The 10,495-nt window shown below is 43.7% G+C and overlaps 2 protein-coding genes across 4 annotated transcripts; both read right to left on the bottom strand.

Annotated features, from left to right (window-relative positions):
• Positions 1 to 92: 92 nt before the first annotated feature.
• LOC128426362 (cytochrome c oxidase subunit 6B1) lies at positions 93 to 2,413 on the bottom strand. Of its 2 annotated transcripts, none has more exons than XM_053413206.1 (4): positions 2,256 to 2,413; positions 1,474 to 1,587; positions 1,056 to 1,156; positions 93 to 363 (listed from the first exon to the last, which is right to left on the bottom strand). In XM_053413206.1, exons 2-4 carry the CDS (start codon positions 1,577 to 1,579, stop codon positions 310 to 312), a joined length of 261 nt encoding a protein of 86 aa, XP_053269181.1. In that variant the 5' UTR covers positions 1,580 to 1,587; positions 2,256 to 2,413; the 3' UTR covers positions 93 to 309. The 2 variants fall into 2 exon arrangements, with proteins under 2 accessions (XP_053269181.1, XP_053269182.1); XM_053413207.1 differs by lacking the exon at positions 2,256 to 2,413 and adding an exon at positions 2,110 to 2,231.
• A 976-nt stretch (positions 2,414 to 3,389) lies between these two features.
• On the bottom strand, positions 3,390 to 10,321 carry fam234a (family with sequence similarity 234 member A). 2 transcript variants are annotated; one of them, XM_053413204.1, is made up of 12 exons: positions 10,187 to 10,321; positions 8,762 to 9,043; positions 8,572 to 8,682; positions 8,278 to 8,460; positions 7,752 to 7,876; positions 7,174 to 7,318; positions 6,340 to 6,472; positions 6,093 to 6,236; positions 5,679 to 5,760; positions 5,407 to 5,559; positions 5,221 to 5,323; positions 3,390 to 5,119 (listed from the first exon to the last, which is right to left on the bottom strand). In XM_053413204.1, the coding sequence occupies exons 2-12, from the start codon at positions 9,009 to 9,011 to the stop codon at positions 4,908 to 4,910; spliced, it is 1,641 nt and encodes a 546-aa protein (XP_053269179.1). In that variant the 5' UTR covers positions 9,012 to 9,043; positions 10,187 to 10,321; the 3' UTR covers positions 3,390 to 4,907. The 2 variants fall into 2 exon arrangements, with proteins under 2 accessions (XP_053269179.1, XP_053269180.1); XM_053413205.1 differs by lacking the exon at positions 10,187 to 10,321 and adding an exon at positions 9,947 to 10,176.
• Between the last annotated feature and the right edge of the window lie 174 nt (positions 10,322 to 10,495).

Below are 10,495 nucleotides of genomic sequence, written 5' to 3'. Positions count from 1 at the left end.
GGTTTCATGAACAATACCAGAATTGAGACACAGCTGCTGTATCTTAGTCGTATTCTAGTGGAGTTAAGAAAAACCACACGGGACAACTGAGCTCCATAAATATATCCTGAGATATTTTAATTCAGTGTACGCTGTACGTTTCATGAGGTTAGAGAGGAATGACCATTCAGTATCAGCGTATTCCTGGGACAGAGCACCAGTAGTGGAAAGGTGGTGACGGAGCCGCGGGGTCTCCCCACCACATACACAAACATTTAGCTGAGAGGATTACATCTTTGCAATTCCACATCTTTTGGAGAGACGACAATCTCAGATTTTCCCTGGGAATGTTCCCTCTTCTCTCTGGTCGTCCCACTTCTGGACCTGAAAGAACAAGATGTCAGAGAGAACCTTACTTTTTGACATAAATATATATGTAAAAGATTTAAAGAAAAAAAAGCACATTTACACAATGTAGTGATCAGTCAAAGGTCTATTCGGAGATTTTGAACAAAAAGATAGAACATTGACAGCTCGTTTTTGAGTTTCAGTGTCGGTCAGTTGCTTGACTTGCAACTTTATCATCAAAATTATATAATGTATATATTTAAATTCCTGTGATCTATTTGTACTTAATTTGTGACGTGCAAAAAGGATCTCATTTTTCTTCTCCTCCCATACCCTAATACTTGCTCATACTTCATACACTACAAGTGATGCTGTCTTACAAATCCACACATTTTGGTCAGTTTAGAGTATCTGATGCTCAACAGTAAATATTTTCAATTATTCCCTAAACAGCAACTTAGAATACTCTGGTCTTTTTTCAGTGAACTGTTTCAAGGGGGAACAACTTCACTCTCTAAATTTGGACTGAAACTCTTACTTTTGTTTTGATTCTCACTTCTGAGAAGAGACTCACAGGAATGCGAGGAACGATGAAGTTGTTTGACCCCCGCTAAACAAACTCGGACCACATCTCATTTAGGGAACATGTATACTCTGCCAGTACTTCTCTGTGTGACTTACTCGAACTACCTCATTGAACTGTTGAGATGTGAAAAAGTGTTATTTACCCAGGACATGGGGCAGAGGGATTTGTAGACCCTCTTGTACCAATCACAGGGCATGGTGTCCTGTCCTTTAGCATCCAGAGATTTCTGGCAGCGGTGAAAGTCTATTAATAGAGAAACAATAACAATGGATATAGAAATAGAAAGTACATGTAATCATTCCACATTTTTTCTCTCAAGGGGGAAGGGTCAAGTCAGTGTCCTCAATCTGGATAAGCTCCAGGTCAGAGGTCAGAGGTCAGCACATTTTTAAAGACCTCAGGTAAACACACAACTGACTCAGATGGAAGGTATAGAGTATTTGATTATTTTTCATAGCACATCATGTTTCCACAGTTTTAATATATTCTTAGATCAGTGTTTGTGGTGTGGAACCAGAAGTGACAGCTTTGACCTTGAGGAGCACAACAAGCAGTCCTACCCAGGTAGTTGGACCAGCAGTTCTTGGTCTGGTTCTGGTTGGGGAACCTGGCGTCGAATGGAGCAGTGCGATAGTTCTCCAGTTTGGTCTTGATGTCCTCGGCCATGGTCACCTCTGTCGAGAGAGGATCATCAGTTTGTGCACTATAGCAAGACCGCTCTGTGCCAGACTAGAGACAGAGCGGCTGTGGAGCTGCAGCTCAGGTGTGACGGCCGGGCACAAGCGGCGGCTCTGCAGAGGCTTATTTTGGGGAGAAGATTTAGGGCGGCTCCATGCGAATAACGTGTTTATATATATATATCAGCAATTATTCATTTGATAGAGAAAATACATGGATCAACACTGTATTAGTGCTGTCAGCTATCAGTCAGATGTCTAATGGCAGCCGCTCCACCGGACGATTTGAGGAAATGGGGCAGATAAAACAACACGCGTAAGGATATTGGCAAACAGGTTTTCAATAGAGCCTCGTCATCCGGCCATTGCGCTCATTTCCTCCTATAACACATCCCAGTTTCTCTTTCTATATCACACAGCACATGTACAACTATTTATCAATTTTATCATATCAAGGTGAATAATAATTAAGGTCATACAAAGCGGAGGCGTTAAAAAAAATGTACATGCGGAACTTACATTTCCCGACGCGTGCGCGGGCTCAGCCTCAAGTTATTCTTGTCATTCTCTCGTTAATGTATTCACGCAGCCTCCAAAGTACATGTTCTGGGAGTGTGGTGCGACCTAGGTGTTAAGAAATGTGAAGCTGAGCAGGTGCGAGTTACCTGTGTGGTCGCTTCAGTCGCTGGTTCGAGCTCCCTGCGTCTGGTTCCTCCGTCTAGAAGCCGTGTGCGCACAGTGCCGCGCGCGCGCGCTCCACTATGAAGTTGCTGCAGCCGTGCAGTGGAATCATAACGGTATGGCGGACCCAGGTCACATTGAAATGACACACACACACACTGATCGGAGTGCACACACACGCGCGCGCGGGTTTGCCGCTTATGGATGTGAGGGTACTGGGGATTCAGCCTCGTGCACGGAGACCCTACAGCAGCAGCGCGGGGGTGTTTTATTCGTGTTTATCCTCATGTATTCTCAACGCGGAAGTATTCGGTGAACGTGTTAATCATTACCAGATGTTTACGCAGAGAATTTAAAGTTTCTCAGGTGGTTCGGTTTGATTCGTCCCCCCTCTGTCTGTGGACTTCATGCTCAGCGGAGGACGTCATATGGGAGAAGAATAAAAAGAAGAAATGCTCGTTTATTCAACCCAGGAACTCGCTGTCTAGGAATCGTTAGTCTGGACACGTGGAGGGAGGGGGGGGGGGGGGGGGGGGGTGCTGTCAGGTGTTATCTGAGGACAGAGGAGCGCGCAGGAGGAGGCGGGCTGCTCTGCTCCACTTCGATCCCCGACGTGTGAGGAATATTCACCATCTTGTCCTGTTTTCTCAAACCACCTCTGATCAGATGATGTAAAACGCGTCTGTGCGGTTCTCCGGCTCCTCTCCTCCCCGCGACCTTCCCCTGCTTTGAACCCGTTCTCCTGAATATGACTGTGGACTTTCAAAGTGTTTCCCGATCCGACCACCTCCCTAAAAGGACCGACTTTTCCATTCCGAGATAGCTCAGGAGGGCAGGAGCCTGTCGGTGCTTGTGCGTCATGGTGATAAAATGACGCGCTGCCACTGTACAGGGTTCAACCCCTGTACTACGTGACTAGCCTCAGTGTGTCAATGGACCTAGAGGATGATGCTGATGCGCGCATGCCATGTAGTGCCTACTCATCATGCAGTGTTTGTACTACAACACCAGGGGGCGACAGAGTTTTCTTTTGTATGTTGTGACTGGGCAAGGTTTTATAGGTACAAAACATCAAAGTCAAAAGTTAGAGATTCAATAATTTCAACAAGTACTGTAAATCCATTTAAATTGTTTTTTATTTGGTTTGACATGTTTATTACACTGCTCATTGCTGGAAAAAAATAGATCACATCACATTGTATATATGTAGGCATAAAAATATATATGTATGGTCACTGGCCAATATCAGCGTGATTTAGATTCTTTCTTTTTTGCGAAAAGGTAACTTTTCCCTCGCTACAAAAATTTGCATATTTAGCCTCCAAATCACTGTCATGCCAATTTTCTGAACCTCACCTAACTTTTAAGATTTAACTTTAAACTATTTATTGTGTTAGTAAAGATCGCATAACATTCAACATCATTTGTGTTATCTTGACTGGAGGTTTATAAAAGCTCTGTCACCCTATGAAAATCTCCTCCTTAAGACAAGGGCGATACATTCTTGTAGGGATTGGCAATTTTATGTTTGAGAGAGAGCCAAGACAGGGTTCGATCCCCGGCACCTCCACTCTGCATGTGGCCTTGTGCAAGACACCGATCCCCAAATTGCCCCTGAGGCCTTTAGCAACAGTGTATGAACTGTGGGATAGAAGAAGCACTGCATATCGAAGTGCTGTATGATTGTGTCAGGGCTACATAAATACAATCTGTTTAACATATTTGAGATTAAACAATATCACTTCTTTTAAGCCTGTTGAATATTCCTCAGATTCAAGCTTATCAAGACAGAAAGAACAGCCAGCGCCAACACAGACCTGCCCTACAGGTTCAATATATTAATGTAAAGCATAAAACCAGAAACTCTTTAACTTCTATAAATCACTAAGAAAAGAAACCGCTTCATACGGAGCAGTAAAACCACAGCACTGACTCAGCAGGGGATCCTTTGACTCACCCTTACAGCATCTTGGATTAAGTAAATAACGCACGTCTTGGTTATTGACCACAGTACCAATGACTAAAAGCCAGCCCTCTTATACTTTGCAAATAGAATATGATAAAAAAAATGTAGTGGCAGCACTTTAAGGTTCATGGATTTCAAGTTTCTCCGCACAACTATCCGTTTTAACTGTGCAGGTAAATGATTAAATTCAACTAAAGAAAAATAGCTCCATCATTGTGGCTTCCTAAAGGTTGTAACAATATATTTTTTTTAAAAGCCACCTTTGGCAGAGTGCGTCTGCTTCCTTTGAAGCACAGTGTCACATAAAGTTGCATAGATCCAGACAATAACCCAGCCCCAGCCATTAAAAAAAGAGCAATACATTGAAATGTCAGAAACGAGATACGAGGCAGGTCCCCTCTCGATTCATCAGCAGGAAAACGGCGCCTGTGCACAGTGAAGCAGTCAGAGAACAAGGAGCTCTTTGGCCATGAGATCAAATCTAACTCATGATTGTATGTTTACAGTCAAGTCTGAAGGTAAAGCTCAGTTTGAAGGGATCTTTCTGTTGTCAGCAGTAGGAAAGTTGTAACTGGTGTACACACGTTGGTTTATAAAGCCGTCATACAGTCACCTGTGACCAACTGGTTCAGACACTGAGGAATCTCTGGACACGTCCCAGCTGGTCCTTTCACTCTTCACTGAAGCGGAGTCGTAGGAAGGCGTCTGTAATCTCCTTGTTGCTCTCCCACTCTCCTTCGCTGCTGATCCGCAGCACTTTGCTGTCCGGGACATACTGCTTCAGCTTTTGCTTTCTGAGGACTACAGTGTCTTCGTCCCCCTCCGCCTCCGGACCGCTCAGCAGGAAGTAGGCAGCGTGGCGCCCAAGCTCCAGCAGGGTGGCTGAGAGAAGATCACAGATTTAGAAAGCAATCAGGGATTTTCTTTACATTGTTGTTGTTACATCAAGATATCATTTCATAGCATAGGAAATGAATGAGTACCTTTAAATGTTATGATGTGGTCCAGGGAATTGGTGGACTCAAGAAGAATTTCAGAATAAAGAGGGAGCATCAAGTAAGTGCGGCGGTCACTCATTAAAGGGATCTGGAAGAAAATATCTGAGTCATATCAGGGTTTTTCTCTCTAACATACATCTATTTCCATTAAGATTAAGGCAGTGTACTCACAGACAGGTTGGTCGCCGGCGGCCACATGCCCCAAAACACAAAGACTGAAACGGCGTTGGTGGTGTGTATCGCGGTGGGCCCTGGTGAATTCGGACAAGACAGAAGACTGACTTGCCACAGCACAACGCCGGTCTTCCCGTCAAGAATTACAATCTACATATAAAACAGAAAGTGGTGCCGTTAACCTATGATTCAAATCAAACACTGCATGAGAGGAAGTGGACATAATGTGGACATCACAACAGTGTTTGAACATTTTAAACCCAACTCACCCTCTTTGTGTAGTTGCCAACATCCTCCTCAACCACAACATCAAGTACATCGTCTTTGTTAAAGTGACCGAAGGAGGGCTCGCTGGATGAAGGAGAAAAACACTGATGTTATAAAAGTTATTAGTTTACTTACAGGACTAATGAACATAATGCATCTACAGGGGTTTTAGAGGATTGCTGATATTACAAATGACTAAATATTTTCAACAGGTTATACGATTTCTGGCTTTGGGTTGTGTGGTTTTTAACAGTTTGGTTATTTCGGCAAGTTTATTGTTAACATACAGTTTATAACTATTATTTAACCAAAAGATCTATCTATAAATTATCAAAATCGTTTTTACTCCATTCTTCTACAAATTGTTTAAGCTCTAATTTGTGTGTGAAACCAAAAAAGACAGACAGTAGTGACACCTGAGGACTGAGCTGGTATTGAATCTCCACAGTAGTTTCCGATCTTTTCCATTTACCAGCACCACATCCGTGCCGGTCACCAGGAGCAGGTTCGGTGGATCCCATCTATCTTCTTTTCTGACCACTCGAATCACTGAGTCTGACCTACAGAGTGGAAAAGAAATATCAGCCACGGTCTCTGGCGGAAGCCACGATGATTTCAGGTGGTTCAGTGAAGTAAGAGTAGAACGGGGGGGGCTCCTCTCACTCGTAGATGGGTACCAGGCCGGTTGCACTGCTGGCGTTTTTCTCCCAGTGTTTGTCCTTCTTTAAGCGGACCTCAATCCCTTCTTTAGCCTTGGCAGCAATCCTCCATAGTGCAAGTCCATACAAGCCAGTGTCTGAATGAACACACAATTAGATCATACACCTCTACTCACTCATCTCATAGTTATTCATGAGCTAAAATGCACTATCGATCCTGTGCATATATTCTTCATATCAATATTCACCTTAACTGCTTATTATTTGTTTATATATTTTCATACGCTACATTATTGATTCATCAGCTGCTACCTGGTAGTGTATGTATATATATATATATGCACTGTATATATTCTTGTTTACTTTAACTGTATATCATTTTACAACCTGCATTACTGACCTCAATGCACTTTTGTCATTCAGTATTTATCATCCAGTATTTAAACCTTCTTAGAAATCTGTTATACAGCCATTTTCCTGTTCACCTTCCTTTTACATTCATATACACTACTCTTACTCTTTAATTTGAGGTTAACCCTAACCCCCCCCCCCCCCCCCTTTTTTTTACATGCTCTATGTGCCCTTGAATTGCCCTCAAGGGACAAATAAAGTGGTTTTGAATTTGAATTGAGTTGAATCAAGTCTTAAGTTCATCCTAGTGTGTTAAATAAATTTAGATAATTGTTTTTAAATCTCTTATGTCTTAAGGTTATTTTCTGTTTTAGTTCTAAGGATCACCTTCACCGAAATCACTACATCCTCCATAACTTGACGGGTCTGAATACAGACATGCAGTAATAACCTGTTGGGATTGCCCCAGCTGTTTTCTTGTACAAACCTGTTTGCAGCAGCACATAGTGAGAACCCTCTGCGGTGCGATGGAGAAGATGCATCTCTGTGGAGTTCAGAGACAGCGTGGAGTTCACAGACACCGTGGAGCCGATCTGGACGCCTGTCTTCCCTGAGAGGAACGCCAGCTGAGTCTGCAGGTATGATGGAAAACAATGAGACTGGCTGGAATCTGTTTGAGTGCAACACTAACCGATGGTGTCACTGCCAAAGCTTATTTGCTTATTTGAGAAATGAATCAGTATCACCAAGTAAAAGGCAAAAATACACAAATTCAAATCACAGAGACTCTTAATGTAACTCAATATTTGCACTGTGAGGACCTGTTCAGTAGTAACATTCATATCAGGGGATCGAATCACAAGTGGTCAGCCTTTAAGTAGAGGTGTGAACGAGCTTAAGATGCACTGAGGATGCATCTGAGATCCGAGACACACATGAAGACTCAAGGTGTGAACCGATGTACTCGGAGCTGTCCACTTGGGATAAGATCACCCTAAACAGGGCTTCTGTTACAAAAATAAGTAAATGAAGTTCACTGTAATAAACAACACTGCTGGTCTTCACCTGTGTGTTGTCAGATCCCACCAGAGCCACGTCATTGACCTTGTCCCCATCCAGATCCGGGATACTGAGAACAGGCACAGTGCTGTGCAGACCAGAGAGCTGAGGCTGCTGCCACTTTATTACACCTGTACACAAACACACCACACAGCACTGTGAAGGGACCTTTTGCTTATTACTACCACTTGAATCTTGAATGTGTTAAATCCTGGCAGTAACTGCACTTATCGTTATGAATCTGACCTGCGGACACTGTGGTGAATGCAATACATAGACAACAATGTTCTCACAAACACGTAACTTAAGAACAATTTGCCATATTCATATAAGGATATTTATACATAGGTAGTCAAATATTTCATGGCTCTTTTAAAGAATTACCAACTAATTAAAAAAAGTGAATAGAAAAAGCAACTTATTATACATCATAAAATTAATAAGATTACTATAAATTGGTTGGGATAAAAATCTAAAATGTTATGTAATTTATAGTATCCATTACAAAGAGACAGAGTGGTGAGTCACAAACCATAGTGTTTGTCAACAGCAGTGATCTGGTCAGAGTGGGAGAGCAAGCAGTCCCAGGCTCTGCCTGTATCTTCCTCCAGACCGCACTGGACCCAGTGGAACTCAGGATGGAGTGGAAGCTGCCACAGGGTCTCCCCATCTGTCCCATCCACTGCCAACACCCACACGCATGGCGAAGGCAGACCTGGAAAACACACAGGTTGTAAATGAACTACACAAAACAACATTTAAAGTAGGAGCATGTAGTTTGAGCAATAACTTCGGGATTTCACTCAAACTGAAAAGCTCTTCATACCTGCGTCTGCACAGGTGCTGTTCACACCGCATTCTCTCGTCTTGAGCACAAACAGGACGTCCCGCACCTTGTCGCTACTCGCAGCTTCAACGGCTAAGAAATCAAAAGTTGCTGTGGCAGAGAGAGAAGAAATCAGTCCCATATTCAAGACACTGCCGAGCAGCTAAACACACACCGTCCAGACACACACCTGCTTTAGGGAAAGTCCTGTTCCAGGAGACCAGATACTGCGGTCTGACGGGACAGCGGAGGATGAAGGAGAAGGCGAACACGATGATGAGGCAGAGGAACAGGGAGAGGAAGAAGAACGCGGTTCGCCAGTGGGTCAATTTCTGAAAACCCAACACTTCCTTTAAACTCTTCTTCTTCTTGAGCTCTGTTGCTTCCTCTCCACTCTTCAGAGGGTCGCCCTCGGTGGCGTGGTTCGTGTTCTCCATCATCGACTCAATGCATCACTGGGCCAATGATCCACCTAACACAGAAAAGATTGAACTGTAAAACAATTCCACAATGTAATCCTAATCATAAAGCTACCCCATGTAACTTTACAATTCGTCATGCTTCTTTATTTGCATTGTATTGTGTTGCTTTTACAATTTGTCATGATGCCTTTTGTATTTTATGTAAAGCACTTTGAATTGCCTGGCTGTTGAAATATGCGCTACAAATAAACTTGCCTTGTATTTATATCTTTTTATTAACTAATATACTCTTCAACTTGCACTTTTGCCATGTTTTAGCCTAAACGCCTCCAAACGCTGTGACATCAAAGGCAGATGCAATTAAACGGTTTGGCAACAACATTGTTGGCAACAGTGTGTAACAACATGGAGTCAACTTAAAAACGTGCATGTGTAGAAATAACCAGCAATCAAAAAGTGACAGGCCTGTAGGCATTCACAGATGTGGCTCAGGGTACACACACTGATGGAGGCAGAGTCCAGATGTTTCTGCTGTCTCCACCTTTGTGGACCTGGGCCTATTCAGACGGTGGCCCGCTCGGACTCCAGAGTTTTCTCAGCGCGACCACAACGAACCCATGATGAAAATCAGCAGCCAACACACCCTGTGATTTGCTCTGTAGCCACGGGCACATGACTCCATGTAGGAATCTTACAGGAACTAGTGGCTTGTAGATATATAAATAAAAACGTGTGTATTTAAGTTAAAGTCCCGCTGTCAAATGTCCCCGAGTTGACACACCGCCCCAGGTTAGCCGAGTAGCCCCAGGAAGATGGTTTACTTTCGGGCGCAGCTATCTTCGTTAGCCAGCTAAAGTTCGCAGGTAACACCCAGTTGGTTCAGAACTTGGTCCAACAAGGAATGTGAAGCTGAGAGAAGAATGAACAGAGACTGAAGAAAAGTTTGTTCGTACTTATTCCCTCTGCACAGGCCTGAGATCAGCGGCGCTAACACACACAAACACACTGAGGCCTGTCAACCTAAGTAAACAAAGTACACACGGGTCTGAACCGGTTCTGTTTGTCTGTCAGTTGGCGCTCTGTCGTCCGTTAAAGTGACATTAAAAGGACAAAAACCTCATCTACGTCACAACCTTTAACATAACCCTCCTGTTACCTAACCCTAGTTCTAGAACGGCGTGAGAGGGACTCACCTTCTGAGACCAGCTGCTGCCTGTCAGGTCAAACTCAGGGAAAACAGACCGTGAGAAGCCATAATTATGTTGAAGAACCTTTGATTGGTCCCTTTACTTGTGCTCCAACGATTGGTCAGCTCCTGACACATGGCCCGCCCCCCACCCTGACGTCTGCTAACCGGTGTCGTGCCGAGTTCCGCCCGCGCGCGGAGAATCCAGTGCACCTCGCGGGAGCGCGCACAGCCGCAAGGAAAGACGCTTCCTGTCGTGATCATCTCTATGGCAACTAAATACTGTATCATCTCGTTTGCTGGAGTTTATTATTTA

Source organism: Pleuronectes platessa, chromosome 21 (genome assembly GCF_947347685.1).
Source record: "Pleuronectes platessa chromosome 21, fPlePla1.1, whole genome shotgun sequence".
Classification (NCBI taxonomy): domain Eukaryota; kingdom Metazoa; phylum Chordata; class Actinopteri; order Pleuronectiformes; family Pleuronectidae; genus Pleuronectes; species Pleuronectes platessa.
Note: the sequence above shows the minus strand (reverse complement) of the source record. Positions and strands in the feature narration are given on the sequence as shown.